General features: G+C 44.6%; 2 protein-coding genes across 5 annotated transcripts; both read left to right on the forward strand.

Moving 5' to 3' along the window:
• Nucleotides 1-1758: 1758 nt before the first annotated feature.
• On the forward strand, nucleotides 1759-11152 carry zmp:0000000662 (RING finger protein 145). Of its 3 annotated transcripts, XM_035419194.1 has the most exons (10): nucleotides 1759-2576; nucleotides 3068-3176; nucleotides 4449-4540; nucleotides 5062-5303; nucleotides 5647-5822; nucleotides 6468-6608; nucleotides 7169-7351; nucleotides 7611-7758; nucleotides 8081-8437; nucleotides 8732-11152. In XM_035419194.1, the coding sequence occupies exons 1-10, from the start codon at nucleotides 2402-2404 to the stop codon at nucleotides 9623-9625; spliced, it is 2517 nt and encodes an 838-aa protein (XP_035275085.1). In that variant the 5' UTR covers nucleotides 1759-2401; the 3' UTR covers nucleotides 9626-11152. The 3 variants fall into 3 exon arrangements, with proteins under 3 accessions (XP_035275085.1, XP_035275087.1, XP_035275086.1); XM_035419196.1 differs by lacking the exon at nucleotides 3068-3176; XM_035419195.1 differs by lacking the exons at nucleotides 3068-3176; nucleotides 4449-4540.
• Nucleotides 11153-13970: 2818 nt separating this feature from the next.
• On the forward strand, nucleotides 13971-16669 carry LOC118228021. Of its 2 annotated transcripts, none has more exons than XM_035419197.1 (4): nucleotides 13971-14042; nucleotides 14888-15079; nucleotides 15180-15307; nucleotides 15690-16669. In XM_035419197.1, exons 1-4 carry the CDS (start codon nucleotides 13977-13979, stop codon nucleotides 15943-15945), a joined length of 642 nt encoding a protein of 213 aa, XP_035275088.1. In that variant the 5' UTR covers nucleotides 13971-13976; the 3' UTR covers nucleotides 15946-16669. The 2 variants fall into 2 exon arrangements, with proteins under 2 accessions (XP_035275088.1, XP_035275089.1); XM_035419198.1 differs by lacking the exon at nucleotides 13971-14042 and adding an exon at nucleotides 14240-14389.
• The last annotated feature ends 1885 nt before the right edge of the window (nucleotides 16670-18554 follow it).

An 18554-nucleotide genomic window follows, 5' to 3' on the forward strand; every position in this document is an offset into this window, starting at 1 on the left:
TCAGTTTCATAGCTCTTTTAACGAGAAGACATAGATGAGTACACAAACAAAATGTTGTGCTTCAGTGATGTTTAAAACAAATTCATATGATGATTTGTTTTAAACATCGCTGACCTGTCTACTCAGTGTGGCAAGAGTAAGCAATGTGTTGTCATCATAAATATAGGTGTAGAGGGTCTGCAGGAACTTTTGGTCCTCCTACAGCCCACTTTCAAGGCATTAAACATATTATATAAAGTGGAAAAAGACACTATAGATGTTTTAACTATTTAACTTTTAATTTGCTTTTTAAAAAATGAATTCAGATGTTTTTTTTAAAACAACATCATTGCTACCATGGCTTGTATAAGGAAAGCATTTGTGTATGGAGACAGCATGAAGCTTGAATAGCTAAAAGAGAATAGGTACCAAGTTTGACCTCCAAGTCTTACAGTGACTCCTGTCCATCTTGTCCCAACTCCTCCGCCTGGGACAAGTTTCTTGTCCATTAATCATTTCTTGTGTCCATTCCTCTATCTGTTGCAGCCAATGAAACATAATGTTAACTCGGTAATGTCCTTCATAACAAAATGCAGTTGTCCGGAAAATGGGTCTGGCACAATTGTATCAAAAATGTCTCCAGTGACCCATGTTTACACACAAAATGATGAAGTACCTTGCTTAAATTTACACAAGTAACACATGAGCTGGGAGACTAACCCACAAGCCCAGTTCCCAAGCCCTTGTGCCACACTCTCACCCCAAAGATTCCTCTTGGAGATGCAGGGGATTGATCATATATACACAACATGCACTCAGCCATTAAGCCATACTCCCTGGCTAGATTTCACATTCCAATACTTAACTCACTGACAGTTACAGCTAGTGTATCAGAAGCAGATACACACTGAACTTTAGTTTAAGTGTTGGGGAGTTTAAATGCATAGACCCCAAGAGCAGCAATCTCTGGGGAGGAGAGGCATAACCCCCCCCCCCCCCCCCCCCCCAAAAAAAGATTTTTTTAAGAACAACTATCCACTGACAAATCTGGATAAAATCAAAAATGTATTTATTTATTGCTTCATTATATGAAATTATTTTTCTCATCACCACATTATGTTGTTGGGGGTTATTTGGCCTGTTTTGTACATTATTCTTAACACCTGTTTGATTGTTTGACAAAAATTGTATATTTTATGTTGTATTGTGAAGTCTGTAATATAGCAAACTTGACAGTGTCATCTGTTTATTGTTATTAGTAATAATGACAAAGAGAATAAGAAGAAATCTAGAGCTGGGCATATGTAAATGAATGGAAAGGCCCAATTGTAGGGATCCTCTTAATGGTCAGTCGACTGAGTCCATAAGATTTATTTATTTATTTCTTTATTTATATACTGGAATAGTGGAAAAGGTAGGCTTGTTGTTTTGGAATGCCAAATCATGCTGGATCTTCAAGTCTTCAAGATTTAAATAGACTGATTTAGCAGGTCTTAATATAATTTGACTTACATGTGATTGAGAAATCATCTTCAAAGCAGTATTTTTGTTCCTGTGAATCCGGTAAGCATAATCACCGGTCTTTATTTTTATTCTACTTATATCCATTTATTCTTTGTTCGTTTTTTCATACGTATAAACATTTTTTTGCTAGCCTAACAGCTTTCAGGGGTCTGCACTTTTTCAAATAACGTGCCATTCGGGGAGCGCGTATCTTTTTTCGCATTCACAGAACAGTGTGGTCGCATTACGTCAGCAAACAGCGGTGTCGTCGCAGTTGTGACGAATGCGTGAGGTCAAAGTTCACAACAATGGCTGTTCATGTTGAGGAAGAGCCAGATTGTCGACGTCCAGGAAAGGCAGGACTGTGCATCTTCTTAAGTTAAAACGTGAAATATTATTATTTTCTTATCTAAGAAGTAGTCCGTTCGGTTCTATAGGTAGCTTCTTTGTCGCATTGTTAAACGCCAACAGAAGTAACAAAAAAGCTGCAGCTGTCTACGTGTACAAACACGGGTTTGCTATTGCTATAACTGAGGCGACAACATGGAGGTACAGAATGTATGGTAGAAGCAATCAGAACCTGGACGCTGTCAGATGGCTTCGTTTCTCCCCGATTCGCCAAAGACCGGAACGTTGCTTAATAATAACTTTGTGTAATGCCCGCTCAAGGAAACGGAATACAGTGCCCCACCGCTTTGGCGAGAATCCCCGGGTGTTTTAGCAACAGGTGAAAACTAACACTGTGCTGAACCGAAAAATGGGCAAGCGAAATCGCAAAAAAGCACCGAATGATGTGCTGTGAACGTCCATCTCGATTACAGCGCTTGTGCTGTCTGTTGGACAATATGGTTCCAAGGTATTAATCATGTGAGAAGATGAATAATTAGTAGCACGTTAACAAGCTGGCATTAGATTAGCAATGAAAATGCCTCGACTGGAAGAAATAGCAAATGTTGCCTTGAGAGTACCTAGCATACTCATGCTGGATTTGCTGTACAAGTGTGACATTGACAGTTTCACGGAGCACCTGAAGGCAAAGAATGAAGACATGCTTTTTAAATACAAATATGTCATTTGGAATCTCTATTATGTCGGTAAGTGGCTGATTATACGGTCAGAGTCGGGGTTATTTATGTTAGCTAACGTTCGCTAGGTAGTTTAAAAATGATTACGTTCCACAAGACATTACGTCATCTTTCGAGCTATGCCTTGTCACAAGGCTAACAAATAGTTTTTTTTAAAGTTTGTATCGTACATAACATATGGCGTATTTTAGAGTTTCTAGAGTATATTTCAATGACGTTATCATATTGGTTTGAAAATGTATACATGCTTGATATTTCCTTCTTCAAATTTTAAAGAAAAAGATGTTAACGTTTAGAAGCCAGGATCACTGAAGCGCATTTCAGCCTGGACAATCACACCTTTATGTACTTGTAATGTCTCCAAAATCTTTCTGCAGTGAATGTTGCGTTTTAAAATAAAACAGGACACTGTTCTGCGGAGTGCTATCAGAGTTGTCAGCCTGTCTGTCGAGATGTTCCATGTCCCGTTGAAGTTGAAGTGAGGTGTGTGTGTGTTTCAGGTCATCTGGTCAGCGTAGTGGTGCTGGTCCTGCCTTTGAGACACATTGTGAGGCTGTACCTGTACGTCCTGACAGGCCTGCTGCTCTATGTGGGTCACCAAGTCTCCAGGTGTGTGTTGCTGCTGCTTCTGCCAGGCGCACAGATGCCCACTTTTCCGCTGACTGAACAACACCAAGCTGCCAGGCACACCACCCAGCTGTGCAAACCTGCCATGGCATGCCAGAACCTGCACAGCTCACGGGTGCCGACATTGGCTTGATTGGCCATTGCAGCATGCAGTCACGTGAATGTTCTCTAAAGGTGCTAATTTGTGTTAGGGTGGTGTGTACTGCTGCTAATGATTCCTGCAGTTCATTTTAAGCTGCCGTATTTGGCATGCAGAGATGTTCCCGGAGGGAAATAATGAAAGTTTGACAAGTTTGTTTTTTCTGGGGAAACGCAATATGGTCAATAGCAGGTTACATCTTATGGAACATTGGCATCATCCCACTTGTACGTAGCATTTCCTGTGACCAACAGTTTTTAGCGCCTCGTTTCCCTTACCCCTAACATGGCTAGTTGTGAGTGGTTTGGCAGCAGTATGGAGGCGGAGCCTGTAGCCGGAGCTCACATCAAGGCACGGGCTTATGCGTGCACAGCTTATGTACAATGTCATCATTGACCTCAGACCAGATTAACAGCCTATCAGAACTTTATATGGCCTTGTTCTTTCCCCCTTGACATCAGCTTGACCTGATTTGGAAGACAGTGATGTCACAGTAGCTTCTGGATTGATGCAGCTTGAGCTGAGGCTCCGCCCAGATGTATTTGGACGTATGTGTAAAGAGGCTGGGGTTGGGTATGTCATTGGGGTAGAGTTTCACCATTGCTTCTTCAGTTCAAGACCAAAGAATAAGGTGCAACCCAGTGGTGTCAACTGATGCCCCGGAGGGCTGCAGTGTCTGCAAGTTTTTCTGGTTTCATTTCTATCAGCAGCCGGTGTCGGCCTTGGAAACAGGAATTCTTTAGCCTATTCATTCTGTAAATTGCACTTTGGAGCATGACAATCCGTGTACAGGATAGCTTTCTTCTTATCTGTCAGTGTAAGTCTCCATGCCTTCTGTTCCCAGATCAGCATTCAGCGGATCATGCACTGCTCTTGCTGATCACTCATCTGAGGTCAACAGAGACTGTTGGAGCGAGAGGGGTTATTTTTGTTTGAATTAATTTCAGATTTGTCTCACAATCTGGCAACCTTTGGATCAAACAAAGGAAAACCAGCCACTTAATTTTCTCTCTTACTTTCTGCCCTTGTTGCAAATGACCGTTGCACAAGAAGTGCAATGCTTTTAATCTGTTCTGTCAGACCATCTGCATGTGAGCCCTTTGAATCCTTCACAGAGATTATGTGCGTGGAGAGCTGCATTATGGGTACGAGGGAGCAGTGTATCTGGACTCCTTGGCTTTCAGCCGTTTCGTTGCTGCTCTGACAAGTAAGTAGGTCCTTGAACCACACAACAACCTCCCACTTCAGTTGCGTGTTTCTCAAAGTGCTCTGGGTTGAGGAAAGCAAGCACGCTCTTCCTCCGGCTTAAAGGGATAGCTCAGTTTTTGGGGTTTTTGTTATAATTTCTGTGTTGGTGCACGTTCGTGATGGCACAGACATTTTTTAAGGTGTCATCAAGGGTATTTGACATATTTGCAGATGTTTCTGAAAACCTGCAAGGTTCACAGTGGCTGGTATAGGGATGTTCAGGGGTTTGTATCCTAAAACAACAGAATACACTTCAAGTAACTCCAAAGTAACTTCTACAGTGATGTTATGCTTTTTGAGGTCTTTGCATACACCATGTTTGAGACCAGCTCATTTTTATCAAGAGGATTAAAGTCGCATTCTGTTCTTTCTCCCTTTCACACATTTCTGTTGCATGAGTGTCTGTGTGACTCACTCTGTTGTATGTGAGAATGTATTCTGGTGTCATTAATATTGTACCTGTGATGTTGATTTGCACAGGTCAGATTATCCTCAGCACCCTGTGTGCCTTCCTGATGAAGACCAGGAAAGTGTGGCTCTTCTCAGCTCACCTGCTCCCCCTGCTGGCCCGCCTCTGCGCCACGCCCCACGCCACGCTGGTCACCGTCAGCTCCTTCGCCATGGTCCTCACAGGCCTGGAGGTGGCACTCTTCCTCATCTCCAACCTCTTCGTGCCCTACCAGCTGGCCAGGGCGGCTTACAGGGAGCTCCTGCAGGTGGAGGTGAGCCAGAATGAGGGAGCCAGCAGCAGCCTGGGCGGGTCGAGCAGGCCGCTTCCTCTTTACTACGAAGTGTGACCTAGAAAGGGAAGACTTTTAGATCTGATTGGATAGTCAAATTGTGTGTCTGGTGTCAGGTGGGAGGAAGTGTTTCCATGGAACTGAAGAATCAAACGGAACCCTGTAAGATACAACGTGACAATACAAAAACGTTAGCGAACAAAAATCACTTCTAAATGAGAGCGAGGCTACTGTTGTACTTAAAGGAAGGTTAATGTGTGTGTGTCACTTTAAGAAGTGCTAACCTCTGTCCTCTCCTGCCTCTCTGTCTTTATCCTTCTCCCAGGTGCTGGAGCTGTACAGACTGCTTGCACTCGGGATCACTCTGTGGAATCAGTTTGCCGTCCCTACCCTCTTCAGTGTCTTTTGGTTTGTGCTGTTCCTGGTGCAGGTTTACTCTCATGCCACCTCCAGCAATCCCTTCGCCAACCACCAGGGGGTGCTATTTGTTTTCCTTACCAGGTACAATTAGCTATCCAGTGAGAGGCTCTCTGTACTGTGCATAAATGTCTTAAGCAAGGATAGTAACTTGTGATTGCAGGCAAGGATATTAGTTATGATCCAAGTAATTCTCTCATCTACTGTCATACTAATCCTAATACTAACTAGTATGAACAGAATACAATAATATCACTGCTGTCATCACCATACAATAATTGAAACTGGGAGTATGAATTCCCCGTTGCTAGCTGTTCTCAGTGGAGGTGACCCCAGTCTTTGAAAGGGCTGAAATCTGTCCGCACCACTAGATGAACGCGGTGAAACTAAAGCTGGCTGTACCTCTCGCGAACTCTGCTACAAGGTCGTGGCAGAGTTGAGAGATAGGGATTGTTATTCATTAACTTTATGATGTGTTGACATACTTATTGGCTGTGTCCCGTTGCCTCAGGCCTGTGCGTGCATGTGTGTGTGTGCGTGTGTGTGCGTGTGTGTGCGTGTGTGTATGTTTGTACATGCGTGTGTGTTTGTGTGCGTGCGTACATGTGTGCGCGTGTGTGTTTGTGTGCGTGCGTACGTGTGTGTGTGTGTGAATGTCTGTGTGTGTGCATGTCTGTGTATGTGTGTGTGTGTGTGTGTGCGCATGTGTGTGTTTCTCTTCCCACGCAGTGTCTCGGAGTGCTGTGCCACGCCTTACTCCCTGCTGGGCCTGACCTTCGTGGTGTCTTACCTGGCACTGGGGCTGCTGAACCTCTGCAAGTTCTACGTGGGCGGCTACGCAGCCGTGCAGAACGAGAATGTCATGCACAGGTACGCATCGCGCCCGCGACCAACAGCATCGTCCTGCGTGCCGCACCAGCGTTTCTCACTCTCATATCCATAGCACACTCGTCTGCTTCCATAGCGCCTCTGTGCGGTCGTTTTGCGTTCCTCATTTGCACTGCTGACATCTGTCGAAGTTGTCCGAGTTTCCCAGCTTACAGTTTTTGAGTATTGTTTGTGTGCATTGGTGGATATTAACTGAGTTTAGGCTAAGTGCTTTGTTCAAGGGCACAAGAGCAGCCTTTGAGCAGTGGTAATTCAGCCAGCAGAATTGTGATCAGCACAGCTCCCTTATAGCTTTGTTGCACAGATTATTGCTTATTTGGATCCCCATTAGTTGTTGCCAAGGCAACAACTACTCTTCCTGGGTCTGCATAAAATACATATTGTGTGTTAGTGTTAGTTAGACATTTGTATTTCATAAATGCCTGAATGTTTTTTCAGTTCCTTTTAAATCTGTCAAAACAAAATTATGAATGGCATCTGTTTCTATTGGCTAAATGATTGTTATTATAATAATTTTTTTTTGTCTTCCTCCTGCGCTCCAGGGGGGTGACGGAGGGCGTGACGCTGCTGCTGCTGGCCCTGCAGACGGGCCTGCTGGACATGCAGGTGCTGCAGCGCACCTTCCTCCTCAGCATCATCCTCTTCATCGTGGTCACCTCCACCCTGCAGTCCATGATCGAGATCACCGACCCCATCATCCTGGCCCTCGGGGCCTCCCGTAACAGGTCTGGTCGCCGTGGCCCAATCACTGAACAGCATGTGCGCAGGAAGAATGTTACATTAGACTTTTCATTTCCTGAAAGTGATTTTTCAGTGAACTATAAAAAATATTTTGAGTAAGCAATGTGCAAGTTGTGTAAGCAGTGAGTAATTGCTGAGTAAAGGATGTGTAAGTTATGTGTAAGCAGTGAGTAATTGCTGAGGAAGCATGAATTGCCGAGTAAGCGACGTGTAAGTGACGTGCTCCGTCTGGACCTCCCTCAGGAGCGTGTGGAGACACTGCCGGGGTCTCAGCATGTGCCTGCTCCTCCTCATCTTCCCCGGCTTCATGGCCTATAAGATCTCCCAGTTCTTCCACATGGACTTCTGGCTGCTCATCCTGGTGTCCAGCTGCATGCTCACCTCCCTGCAGGTAAGAGGTCAACGATCAGAGGTCAGGAACCATGCCTATGAAGCCCTGATGTGTACAGTGATGGGCTTTGCACTCTTGCTTACTGTAGACCACAACACTGCCTAGCCGTGGATGTTAGTGTGTCAGCAGTACTGTGGAAACACTAACAAGAACATTGGAAGCTTTCTTTGGTTCATCTCCAGTTTTAGTTCTAGTTCCCCCTTAGTGGTGCAGGCACAGAGCCTGTTGATTGGTGGGCTCCAGCTGCCAATCAGCAAGTCTAGGAAGGTCCCAGTTCAGGGATTGGTTTAAAACTGCGCTTTTTGTCCCGGCGGCCGCCCAGGTGACGGGCACCCTGCTGATCTACTCACTGTTCATGGTGGAGCTGGCGCGGCGGGACCCCATCGACAGCCTGGACGAGATCATCTACTGCGTGAACGCGGTGAGCCGGGTGCTGGAGTTCCTGGTGGCGCTGTGCGTGGTGGCCTACGGCACCTGGGAGTCGCTGCTGGGCGAGTGGAGCTGGATGGGCGCCTCGGTCATCATCATCCACTCCTACTTCAACGTGTGGCTCCGCGCCCAGTCAGGCTGGCGCAGCTTCCTGCTGCGCCGCGAGGCCGCCCACAAGATCAACTCGCTGCCCCGCGCCACCGACGAGCAGCTGCGCCGCCACAACGACGTCTGCGCCATCTGCTTCCAGGTCAGCCGGGGGTCGGGGACCTTGCCTTGCGTACACTGGGCGGCTCTGGGTGGCTGTTTGTGGCCTAGCGGCCTTCGAAGCCTGTAAATTTCATGTCGGTTGTGGCTCGAGAGCTTTCGGTCTCGGTTGGTTGAGCGGGGAGAAGGATTGCAGAGCTCTAGCTGCTTGATAATAAGAGGGAGTGAAAGAGGCGCTATGTTATCGCTAAATGTTTCATGAGTACTCTGATAAGGTCCCAACCTCAATTTCAGGCGCGGTATCTTGTGTGATGGAGTGCGCGTCTCTGTTCTGCAGGAGATGAGCTCCGCCGTGGTGACGCTCTGCGGGCACTTCTTCCACGGAAACTGCCTGCGCAAGTGGCTGTACGTGCAGGAGACCTGCCCCATGTGCCACCAGCCGGTGAAGCCCACTGCGTCCCCGCAGGGCCCGGCCGCCGAGGCCCAGGAAGGGGCCGCTCCGGCCGGGGAGGCTGAAAATCGAGCCCCAGGCTTCGGCTGGGAGGAGGAGGCCGGCCTGGAGCAGACCGCGGAGGGCGACCCGGGTCGGGCGGAGGAGGCGGGGAGGGGGGAAAATGCCCAGGCCCCGGCCGACGCCGGAGCGCCCCCCGACCTCAGTGGGGTGCCGGTGCGGGGCCTCCGCTTCAACGCCAGCGGGCACTTCGTGGGCTTGGCCACCCCCGAGGGGGCGTGGTCGGGGGCGGACCCTTGGGTGTGGGCCCTGGAGGAGGAGCGGCTGGAGGGCAGGAACGGGGCGGGGCTGCACGGCAGGCCGGATGACGGAGCCAAAGCGGGGATGGTCAGCGGGGATCCGGAGCAGACCGAGCAAGGGTTACCGCCGCTCGCTGCAGGCGGCTCCTCCCATGGGGGCGGAGCCTGGGGCCCCCAAAACAGCCTCTGGGGAAAGGGGTTGGACGGGCTTCTTTTAGGGAAATCTCATACGAGCGCGAGGGGACACGAGGCTGATACAACGGGTCTCAAGGTCAAGGAAAGCGGACCACAGGAAACCACGTCGGACAGACTTCCGCGAAGTAGAACCCCGTTGTCCGGAACGGCGGAGGAATACGACCCCGACGGCGTAGGGGACGTCAGTCGAGGGCCGACGCCAGCGGAGGGCGACGATCCGAACGCGGGCAGCGTGGCGGACGGCCTCGGACAGGACCCGGGGCCTGCACGGACCGGGCTGAACTGAGAGTGAATGGGTCTGGACCGTTGCAGTCAGCAGCTGGGCTGCTCAGTGCAGGGGGCGGAGTCTGCGGAGGAAGAGGCAAATGATATGAACCCGGGGGAGCGGGTGGAGGTGGCTAGAGTGTCATGTAGCACCGAAGGAAAAGTCCACCCGACCTCTCAAACGTGTACACCCTCTGTCCGTGGAGGATAACAGGACTACATACTGTATGAACATCACCTTATAGTTTCCTGAAGTAGAACAAAGGTGTACACATATCCAGGTCTACGGCTAAGCCAAAACTGTGCTGTTGCGATTGGAGGGAGGGGGAAAAAAACAGCAGATAGGTAATTATAGTGAACTTTTCCAAGTTTCCTTATATGAAAGCAAACTAAAAAATTAAGCTTCCTGTAAAATTCTGATTCAGATAAATTAAACAAGCTCTAAAAAGTAGGTTAAGTAGTTCTAAAAAAAAATGTCACTGTTTAAATTATTCAAATGTTTCAACTGAGCAAAGATGTATTGCCAACCTCTGTTGCTGTCATTGTTGTTCGAACTTTGTGAAGGTCTGCCTCCTCGTAGGTTCTACATGGTTTCAACCTTTAAGCAGGGACAATTAGTGTAAAGATACAGTTCTGTCAGGTCAAGCATTTTATTTGTTTTCTTTCAGAATGTAATAACTACTTTCATTTTTTTGAGTATCCTGAAGCAAGTTCCTTCTGATCAGGGCGCTGGGGAAAGAGAATAGTTTTGCCAAAGTCGCATTTATTGTAGTTTATCTCTTAGACACTTGAATACTCTGTAGGTTGACAGCGGTTTTTGGAGACTGCTGAAAGGACAAGTTTGTTTGGAGAAAAATAGCCTCAGAAGCACAAACACTACGGATGACATCTTCTATGAGCTGCCTTCTCAAAACTACAATGTATCAGAAACATGAAGTGTGTAAATGATATTTTAAAATCCTTTATTTAGTTTTGTTTGTGTGTGTGTGTGTGCGTGTGTGTGTGTGTGTGTGTGTGTGTGTGTGCGTGCGTGCGCGTGTGTGTGTTGCAGTTTGAGTTCAGCTGTTCAAACAGGGATCTCAATTTCACTGCAGCAGAGACATTTATCCTGAAGACTATGGAAGACCCATCTGGACACTGTGATCCCACCCCACGACTATGTGCCTACAACCCAGAGAGCGGGGTTTTTACAGACACTGAGTCATCACATTACATCTGCAGAGCTACAGTGTAAATCGGGCATGCTGTATTTGCCACATGTTTCTGATGAAAGGAGAAGAGCTGTGATAGGCTTGTACTGCAGGATTGTGGGACTTGATGTTTTATTAAACTGAAGCACGTGCATTGCTGTCACATACTGTACGGCCAGCTGAAAGTGTGTGCTATCATTTGTAACTGCCTGCCTGCACTGTCAGTCTGGGCAGTTTTGTCTTCTGTTCCCTTTTTGATGTGGGGCTTGTTGGCATTCACAGTGGGTGATTAATGTTTATCCTGCTAACCTCAGAGTGGAATAAAGATGGCTTTTCAAATTTTCTGATTGACAAAACAATTTATGTTAAATGCCAAGTCTCTAAGAAGGGGTGGTCTCCTTTATGTGGGCTGAGTACTGTAGTTAGCTAAGCTATTGTTACTGGTAACTTGAGTAAACATACCATATAGCTAGTTGCCGCCAATGAAGACTTGTTTGTTTGGGTCAACAGTCACCATGGGGACAAAGCAAATACCTTTGTGACATCATAGAACCCTGGACTCATTTCAAATTCCATGGTTTACATTTCATAGTTTACATTGTATCATTTGCTATCATCATTGGTAAGATATTCACAGTTGTGAAAAACATCTTATTGGCACACATCTGGAATGTCAACCGTTCGAATGGTAAGTAGCTGCATACTTAACTGGATATTATTTATAAATGGATTACTGATCCAATTTAAAGTTCTATCAGATGCTGGTGGGTACTGATTTACATTCTATAGTCATTGATACTTTGTTGGATAAACAGTTAGCTAACTGGAATTTCTTGGTGAATTGAATAAACCCAGCCATTACATTTTACTTATTTTAATTGACAGATAAGAGAAAGAAAATATGTTTCTGGTAGTCTGGCCTTTTTTGGGAGTACAGCGTATAATACCAGAGGTTCGCAACACTTGGGACTTCTGTGTTTTCCTTTTATTTACAATCTACTCAATATAAAGTAGGTATCTTAAATAGGATTGTATTAATTTGTAGTGTTGCCTTTCTGAAAGGTCTAAAATATTTCCAAACCGTATAATATGTTCTGCAGCACCTTTCAGACAGCCTGAATGGTTATGAAATTCATTCACTGGATTAAACTAAATGAATTGTTCTGTGCAGAACAGTCGAAAATTCAGGAAGTGCTTACATAATCCTTTCAATAACCATTCATAATACAATTTTGCTCAAATGCAGGATGTGATAAATACCCTGGTACAGGAGAATAGGGCCTTTGCAGAAGAACTGGAGGAGCAGATCATACGAGGACAGCAAATAGAGAAGATGCTGGTCAACGCTCAAAAAGTCATGACTGAAAACACGCAGGAAATCAAAGACCTGAAACGACAGCTCTATATGAAAGATGACAACCTCTATCAAGCAGAAATGGAAATCTCCTTGATGAAAAGGGCACGTTTTCAATAGAACTTTTGTCACAGAGGCACATTGATGATCTTTCCACCTAAAGCAGTATGATGTACTTTGTGCTGATGCCCTATACCAGGGGTGTCACTGAATCCCAAGGGGGCTGCACTGTCTGCCGTTTTTTTTCTGTTTTCCACTCAATCAGCTGCCAATTAAGGCCTTGAGAGGAAGGTGTGTGAAACACTTGTGGTGAGAACACCCCAAAAAACCAGCAGACACTGCAGTCCACCAGGCCTGGAGTTTCACACCTGTGCCCTATATTATAAGTATTTGTTTATAAATAAATATAATATAAGACTCCACATTTAAAAGAATACAAATTGGCAGCAATGAATTGAGCAAAAATTGTAAAGGCATGATGAAATTTGAATTTACAAACTTCCTATGTGTTAGGAGGCCTTGCAGGCATTGCCACTGACATGCTCCTTGTTGAATTTGATTTTCTTCAGACACATGACGGGAGCACACAAGATAACATGAGTGTAGTGACTCTCGGTTCTCAGGCCAATGAGCTGAAACAACAGGTGTCCCTGCAAGGCTCAGAGGAAGATAAGGGTAGGCCTTCCTCTTTTCACCATTTGTCAGGTTCCAGTGCTGCCCTTGCTAATGGTTCCACAGAGACTACAGAGTAACTGAGATATGGGGCATGCCTGACGCTGTAACTTGATAGATGATAGAAGATAGATGAGCAGGAAAATGCAGCCCTGAATAAGTCAGATGACATACCTGCCATCCCAATAGTACTAATAAACTTTTGATGATATAATTGTAATTTAAACAGAGGTGGAAAATACAGGTCCAGAAAGTAAAAGTCCTCCCCAGTATGTTGTTCCAATCACCTGGGTCTGATCTAATCAGTGAAGTCTGCTGGCTGAGTTCATGGGTGGAAGAAACACATGGCAGGACTTATACTTTCTGACCTGTGGACATTTCACCTTTTGAATTTTAAACAGGTTCCAATCAGAAAAGGAAAAACATCTTGCTTTTCATTGGAACAGCGTGTATATTGTCTTTGAATGGCATGGTTGCAACTTTTTATTTGGTGGTTCTTCATCTTGTGATGGATAGGCAAGGACAGAGCGAGAGATGGTCAGCTTGATTCTCTGAAGGAGGAGATAAGGTTGCTAAGGGACGAGAACCAGAGTCTGCAGACCCTCTTTGCCAACAGTGAGAATGGCAACAAACTCCTGAAAGGATCATTTTCCCAGACTGGGATTATTAGGTCAGTGATATTTAAAACAGATCATACAGTAAGTGAAGTCTTTGTGTGACAGCCATGGCACAGTACACATTTTATATTCTCTCAGTTAAATTGTACACTGGCTGGTGTTCATTGCAGGCTGCAGGGTGAACTACAGGACCTCCAGAGGCTGCAGCTCAATGACATCGTCCCCGACTCCCTGCGCTCGGGGCTCAAATCTCCCGAGGAGACCCAGCCCGGTCCGGAAGATTCCTTCCTTTGGCTGCAGCAGCCGGAGAGGCACAGGAGCACGTCCAGCAGCATCAGCACCACCACCTCCCAGTGCCGGGTGGAGAAGCAGCTCCTGAGCGGGGTCACCACCCCCGAGGACTGCCTGTCCGTGCGCAGCTTCTCCTCCAGGCACAGCGGGCACCATCAGACTGACCAGCGGACCTCCCCCCAAACCCTGGCCCCGGGCAGGGACTACAACACCCTCCAGAAGCACCTTTCGGAGGCCCAGGTTCTGATCATGGAGATGGACACGTGCATCCAAGATTCCTTTCAGTCTCGGCTGCAAGAGGACTCATTGACCAGGGTAAGCCCATCCTTTCACTACACAGTAGCACATGTTGCTCATTAATTCACAAACATGTGTTTGTATGCTATTGTTGCACATAATACATTCAGCTCACATGATGTTAGTTTTCAAGGGCAAGAGTTCATTCTGGGACACAGATACACAGAACACAAGTGTTGCCACAAAAAGTCCAAAGTCAGGAGGTGAGCCTGTGGTGTACCAAAGTATACTTCTGTTAGCATTGCACAGGGTATTTAAACAAAGATAAGGGTTAAAGAAGCCCTGCTCTTGATATAGCTATAGAGCGTGATTAACTCAGACAGCTGAGTCCATCAACAGCAAGCCGGTTCTGTCTCGTTGATCAGGTGAGTATGTGAGCTGGGGTTGACGGACATCTTGTCAAGCCTAAGTCAAAACTCTAAAGCCTTTTCCTTCGGAGTGAAGGTCTTATATTATTAGGGCTTTTAAAGTTAGATAGAAAATGTAACGGAAACTCCTTAACCTTAAAATTTTGGGCTGACTGTTGAACAATGAGTTTTGTGATTCTTTTTTTTCACAGCTGTTCAGCTAAACACATAGATAAATCAGCCAATGATTCATGGATGAAAAAGTATTTTTTTGATATTCTTGAGGATTTCCAAATATTTCCTGTTGGCGACATGTCTGGATGAGTTATCCCTGCGTTGTCTTGCAAAAAAGGGAAGAGATGATTGTTTTAAATTATCCTGCTGAAAGTTATGATGAGGAGGATTGGGCTTAGGATCAACCTAAAGCTGTTTGTATGATCTCGCATCTTCAGAGGGTCTTCAGATTTCATAAGCCTCTTGTTTTCATGGTCGTATTTTTGTGCTTTTACATTTCAGGCGGTGATTGAGTCTCTCATGCAGCAAAATCGGGCCATAGGTCAGGAACTGGAGGTGCAAATGACACGCGTCCGTGAAATGGAGGTCATGCTCGCTGAGGCTTATGAGCAGAAGGCCGCAGCGGTGTCCAAGAGCCAGACCGCCATGGAGGAACTTCAGGACTTCATACGCGGCAGAGACAAGCTTCTCAAAGTAATTTGGCTTTGATTCTGGAGTTTAGCCTGCGCCATCCCTGATTTCCCTCGACGTAGTAAAGGACCTGACTGATATTTGCGTCCCCTTCGTGCTGTAGGAGTTGAGCGAGGACTACAGCCTGCTGAAGGAGGAGAAAGGCCGTCTGCAGAGCTTTTTCTGTGACGACGAGCAGGAAAACGCAGCCCTGAATAAGTCATTTCATCAGAGCCAACCTCAGATAAACAAGTAAGTAATGTTTAACAGAATTTATGTGTAGTCGTTTGAACTAATCACTTCATTGTTTTTGATTTGCATCTTACACTCAGCTATGAGTCACTGACTGTTGTACACTTCAGGCATCAGGAGGTTCAGCATAAATCACAGAATACCTGTATATGTAACAGTATGATCTGTACATGCAATAGCTAGGGGGCTGTGGGTGGCCGGCATATTGATGGGAGGATATAAAGCAGCTCATTGTGACTGCATCTACTGTGCCCCACAGGAGACCAAATAGATAACGTTTAAAATTATCCACACTGGTGTCTTGTCCAGAAAGGTGCCTGGTACCGCCTCATGCTCCGATCATGGTTTGCTAAATATTTAACCAGACTGGTGTTGGTTTTAGGATGCAAGGTGAACTAAAGGACCACCAGAGACATCAGCGCACAAGCAGCCAAAGCAAGCTTAAAGCTCATGAAGAGAGGGAGTCTGGTCGAGAAGATTTCGCTTCGGTCACTCTGGACTTGAAAGAATTTGGTCCCTTTCTGGGAGGAACGATGGACGGGCAGCACCAGAACTCTATAGCACAATCTGGACCTGTAGCTTCTGAGGGAGCCGCACACATCAGCATGGATTACAAGACAAAAAAATTTCAAGTATAACACAACCATCGTTCTGAATTTATTTTTTACATCTTTTGTCATTACATAATTCATATGTTTTTCTCAATTGTTTGGGTCTTCTTTCATTCCATCGTTTTGTATTATTTATATTTATTTAATAAATTTTTTTTGGTCTGCAATATATGAAATGAATCACTTTGCCACAGGCATTTGTGAAGAGATTCATCAATGAGCAGCAGGGGGCGCTAGTGCTTACAGGGTAAGTGGATCACACAGTGGTTCACACAGAGAGCATCAGGTGACAAAGACATTGCATATAGGATGCAATGAATATCAGGTGATGTAGGTGGTGCTGTGATTGACACAGTGCATATCATGTAACACCGATGGAGCTGTGGGTAACAGTGCATATCAGGTGATCTAATGTGTGACCAGGAATATCACCTGACACAGGTGGTGCTGTTGTTAACAGCAAATATCAGCTTTTCAGAAAGCAAATTTTCAGATAAATTTCGATCTTGTGGTAAACATTTAAACATTTATTTTATTTTGCTCATTTTCCACAATACAATGAGTATTTAGGTCATTACTGTGATTAAAAACATAACTGCATGATTTTGAGTTGATATTGATAATTTTATGTTCTAATGAATGAATCAAATCATTTCCTGCATTTTTATAAACACAGCTTCATTGCCTGAATACTGTCAAATCTTGTCAGAGAAATAAATAACGTTTGAAGACATTTAGATTTTAATATCAAGGCGAGTCTGGTGCTTTTAATGGTTTCCTATAGAAATAACCACAGACCGCAGGGCACACAAACATTGACAGTACACATAATTATTAACTACCTATACAGCCTCTGAAGGCTTCATATGAACAAACAACGACCAAAAATAATGTCATATGTTCTGTCTGTTGTACAGTCATATGCATTCACCCCAAAACAGGCTGCACTAAAAAAAGATATATCTTAACAAAAGCATTTTAACAGAAAATAAAAATAAGCCAATTTATATATACACACGTGTGTTCCGTATATTTCTAAATACATGCTCGCAAAACATGGTTGGCCTTTTGAAATAATTGATATCAAAATGTTGGCAATTCACAACAAACATATGGTCCTGTTTCAAGGAGATTAAACAACCACTATTCCGAAACAACATTTCTCCATGATGCCTGTCTGTATTTGTTTAACCTGACCTGCTGCTCCTTCGTCTTTCTTCCCCAAGACAATATTCTTTCAAATGCTTTGTGTCACATAAGTGTCTAATCTTAATCAGCCTCAGAGTATATCTGGATTATGTGCCCTGGTTGTCCTGCCACTGTGTTCTTATCACTACTCCTGTTATATCTCCTTATTGCCTCTTTTAATGATGCTCATATATGGGTTACTTACTCATGGATAAATGCCCTTCAAATTAATTTCTTTATCAGTTAATGCAAATTGTGATTAATGGTATGCAATGACAAATGAATCCTGGTGACTATTTAACTTAATCTGAATCTGAATTAAGTGAGATATCCTTGCGTTAACTTCTTTGAAAAAACACAAGATTTAAGCTCCACAATCCATTGCCTTAGGACGTCATTTGCAAGCATGTCATTTTTTGTTTGAGGTAAACAAACATCGAGGTACAAAAGAACCTGGCAAATGCAGTTGTGAGTTCATAGAACTTTGGGACGTTCTTTAAAAGCTTCAGTGCCTGGATATGGGCCACACAGTTCCTTATAATTGTTTGGTGAGTTTTCTGATCCAGCACAACAAATAAACAGTTAACAGAATTTTATTTAAGGGTTAAAATAAAAACTGGAAAAGGTGTGAACCACTGTGTTCAGGATTTAAATCGATGCATAGTTAAAGTAGGTGCCAAGCTGAAAAGACAGCCCGTAGACTCCAGATTCATGTCTGAATGCTTTGTGATAAAGTGGTATTCTTGCTGGGTGAAAACTGATTTTGGGCCAAATTTTTTCATTTTGGTTCCCCTCCAGCTCTACAATATTTACATCAGATTAGCTTAACCAAGGGAAGCATTTTCAATGTGGTGGATTTATAGTAATTCAAATTGAATTCTTTCAGGCTGCTCCCAGATAATTGCTTTGTTGAGCGTTACTTGTAAGACTTTCTTTAAACCCATAAAAATGACTAAAAATTGATTAAACATAAATGCATCTTGCTAAACCAAAGTTGAAAGAGAAGCCTCCATGTTTACCTGTGTCTGTATTCGCTTCATTTACTTTAGGATCTAAACCATTTCCATATTGATGGAAAATAGATGTGTAGATATGCAACTTGATCTGGTGATATTGATGTATACACATTGGAACTGGCACATACAAAATATTCCATGTTAATTCCAATGGAGAGTTTGTATGAGTCCAGTCAGGTCAAATACCCAGACTATCTTAAGAAAGCTGAAATTAGCCAGAATTGATCTAACACATTAACATTTCACAGTACAGCTGTTGTATACTGTTGGGATATTGAGGAGATGTAGTATTGGTCACACAGATGTTGTGCTACTCCAGAACAAACAGAAGGTGTTACACATTGCTGTGGCCGATAAGACAAAGATGTCCAGCAAAAGAGCACATCAACAATGGCATGAAAACAGGGACAAAATAGCACAGGAATATTCCTC

This window comes from Anguilla anguilla, chromosome 5 (assembly GCF_013347855.1).
Source record: "Anguilla anguilla isolate fAngAng1 chromosome 5, fAngAng1.pri, whole genome shotgun sequence".
NCBI lineage: Eukaryota > Metazoa > Chordata > Actinopteri > Anguilliformes > Anguillidae > Anguilla > Anguilla anguilla.

Bases quoted from the DNA above. Each gene is read 5' to 3' on its own strand.
- zmp:0000000662 (XM_035419194.1), top strand. From the start codon at position 2,402: ATGAAAATGCCTCGACTGGAAGAAATAGCAAATGTTGCCTTGAGAGTA. The intron at 5,823-6,467 runs GTACAATTAGCT...CTTCCCACGCAG, and splicing joins CTATTTGTTTTCCTTACCAG to TGTCTCGGAGTGCTGTGCCA. The intron at 7,759-8,080 runs GTAAGAGGTCAA...GCGGCCGCCCAG, and splicing joins GCATGCTCACCTCCCTGCAG to GTGACGGGCACCCTGCTGAT.
- LOC118228021 (XM_035419197.1), top strand. From the start codon at position 13,977: ATGGAGATGGACACGTGCATCCAAGATTCCTTTCAGTCTCGGCTGCAA. The intron at 14,043-14,887 runs GTAAGCCCATCC...TTTACATTTCAG, and splicing joins AAGAGGACTCATTGACCAGG to GCGGTGATTGAGTCTCTCAT. The intron at 15,308-15,689 runs GTAAGTAATGTT...TGTTGGTTTTAG, and splicing joins AGCCAACCTCAGATAAACAA to GATGCAAGGTGAACTAAAGG.